Source organism: Vigna radiata, chromosome 5 (genome assembly GCF_000741045.1).
Source record: "Vigna radiata var. radiata cultivar VC1973A chromosome 5, Vradiata_ver6, whole genome shotgun sequence".
Lineage (NCBI taxonomy): Eukaryota > Viridiplantae > Streptophyta > Magnoliopsida > Fabales > Fabaceae > Vigna > Vigna radiata.
Genome location: NC_028355.1, coordinates 5,304,554 through 5,307,187, shown reverse-complemented (window position 1 = coordinate 5,307,187; position 2,634 = coordinate 5,304,554). Strand labels below are relative to the sequence as shown.

Sequence of the window (2,634 nt, the reverse complement as noted above, 5' to 3'; positions counted from 1 at the left end):
TGGAGAAAAAGAAGAAAAAAGGAATGGTGTTTTACCTGCTCCTTGAATAATTTGAGTGAAGTGGGAGTGAGAGCACCATTAAATGAAAGCAAGTACCATGATAGTGATTTGTGAGATCAGAGGTTACTTTTTTGGTATAAGAGAGTAATTTACTTTTTGGGTTAAATATGTTTTTAGTCCCTATACTTTGAGGCGATTTTGGTTTTAGTCCATTTTCAAACTATGGTACAATTTAGTCCTTCAACTTTAGAAAACTCTGGTTTTAGTCCTTTTTACCAAATTTTTTAAACTTTATTTGTTGTTTCCAAAGTATAGGGACTAAAACCATAAATAAAATAATAAATTAAGAAAATAAAATTAGGTTGGTGGGTTGGTGGGCCAACCCAGCTCACCACGGGTTCAACCCGCATGAGTCGGATTGAAATCTGACCTGCATATAAGTGGGTTGTATTTTTCAAACCTAACCCGGTCCGAACCCGTGACGGACCAGATTGACCCGCGGATTGTAACCATTTTGACGGCTCTACTTAAACCGATGATAATAACGTTATAATTTGATCGACATTTATTTTTAGAAACTAAATTAATTTCTCTTCTTTTAGTAAATCATTTTACGAAGTTCTGTATGTTTGCTTGTTTAGTTAAAACAACGACTTTATAATTCGATTATAACATAACTTATGCACATTAAAGTATTACAATTGATACAACTCGTTACCAGACAAAATTTCATACATCCAAATATTTAGTTACTTTGGTCATTGGTTGAGAGTATTATATCTAAAACATGTAATAATGTCGTTTAGTCATCAGTTAAAATAATTATATCTAAAACATGCATTAAATGTGGGATCATGAAAAGTAATGCTCTGGAGATAGAAAGATTATTATATCTAAATAATGAATGTACGTAACAGTTTCTATCTCCAGTCTATAAATATCTCTTGAGGTTTATATGTTTCTTCGTATCAGTTTCTCAGCATTAACCACTTTGCTTCTGCTATGGAGTTTCAGTGCCTTGCATTGTTTTTTTCTCTCATTGTGAGATTTAACTTTAGTTTTACATTTCTTCTCATTTCTATTATGTTTTTATATATTTAAATTGAGCTATGGATATTTGTATATGAAAAGGTGATACTGATGGCTGCTCAGGCTGCCTTACCTNCAGANGTTTACTGGGAAAGGATGCTTCCAAACACACCANTCCCCAAAGTAATCAGAGAATTTCCCAAGCTAGGTTAGTATATACATTTTAAGGGCTTCTTTTGTGAATTTTCGTTCATATTGAGATATATCTTTCTTCTCTCTATATTTAAATATAGGACCCTTTAATTTTTTTTTTTTAAAAATTTTGTTGTCTTTTAAAATTTCATTATCTTCCATTAAAAGGTTTATTACTAAAATATGCTTTATATTTATAAAATACACAACTATTTTACTATTCTCTTCTATAAAGATCTTGTCCTTATACATTCTTTTTCTATTTTAGTTGCAAATATATATTTGGTTTCAGTAAAAATAAATTTATAAATTTATTCTAACTTTTCAACCCGTAACAATTTTCAATTCAGATAAAGATAAATGTGTACTAGTTAAATTATATAAACTATACGTATAACAGTATAATATATATATATATATATATATATATATATATATATAATTTTTCTAAGCTAGGTTAGTATATACATTTTAAAATTGCATTATCTTCCATTAAAAGGTTTATTATTAAAATATCCTTTATATTTATAAAATACACAACTATTTCACCATTCTCTTTTATAGAGGTCTTGTCCTTATACATTCTTTTTCTATTTTAGTTGCAAATATATTTTTGTTTTCAGTAAAAATAAATTTGTAAATTTATATAAACTTTTCAACCCGTAACAATTTTCAATTCAGATAAATATAAATGTGTATTAGTTAAATTATATAAACTATATGCATAACATTATAATTAATATATATATATATATATAGAGAGAGAGAAACACTGGATTATATTCTTTTAATATATGAAAAGAAAATTTATACATTTTACTGAAGGTCATTATGGATTTCCAAAGTAATGTCTCAAATACTCATGTAAACTTTTACTTTCAACAAGTTTCGAACTAATTAGTTCATTTTAAAATTTCAAACAGTCAAGCTAAACTTTTCAAATAAAGACAATTATGGAAGACACGAATTTGATTTTGTCTAAGTTACTCATGATAAAATATGAACAGAGATGTAAGTGAAACGTAAAAGAAAATGTAGAAATTAAAGAATACAATTACACCACTATTGAATACTTTATATGAATTGCAAGGTGGTGTTAAAGAGATTACATCACAAGACGGATTCCTTCGCTCATATGGTGTTAGCTCATATGGTGTTAAGAAAAATGAATTGCAAGATGGTGTCGAAGAGATTAATGAATTTCCTTTCTATTTGTATTCTAATGGTGTGAAGAAAAATGAATTGCAAGATGGTGTCGAAAAGAGTAATATACTCTCTTTCTATGGGCATTCTAATGGTGTTAAGAAAAATGAATTGGAAGATGGTGTCGAAGAGATTAATGAATTCCCTTTCTATTTGTATTCTAATGGTGTGAAGAAAAATGAATTGCAAGATGGTGTCGAAGAGAGTAAT

At 28.1% G+C, this 2,634-nt stretch overlaps 1 protein-coding gene across 1 annotated transcript in view; it reads left to right on the top strand.

The window, feature by feature from the left end:
- Positions 1-934: 934 nt before the first annotated feature.
- The window catches only part of LOC106761443 (BURP domain-containing protein 14-like), a 2,594-nt gene continuing 894 nt past the window's right edge, over positions 935-2,634 (top strand). Inside the window, exons 1-3 of the mRNA XM_014644995.2 lie at positions 935-1,041; positions 1,132-1,237; positions 2,312-2,634. The exon at positions 2,312-2,634 is cut by the window's right edge and continues 894 nt beyond it. Coding sequence (XP_014500481.1) covers positions 1,003-1,041; positions 1,132-1,237; positions 2,312-2,634 — 468 coding nt within the window. The 5' untranslated portion in view covers positions 935-1,002. The remainder of the gene's footprint in view (positions 1,042-1,131; positions 1,238-2,311) is intronic.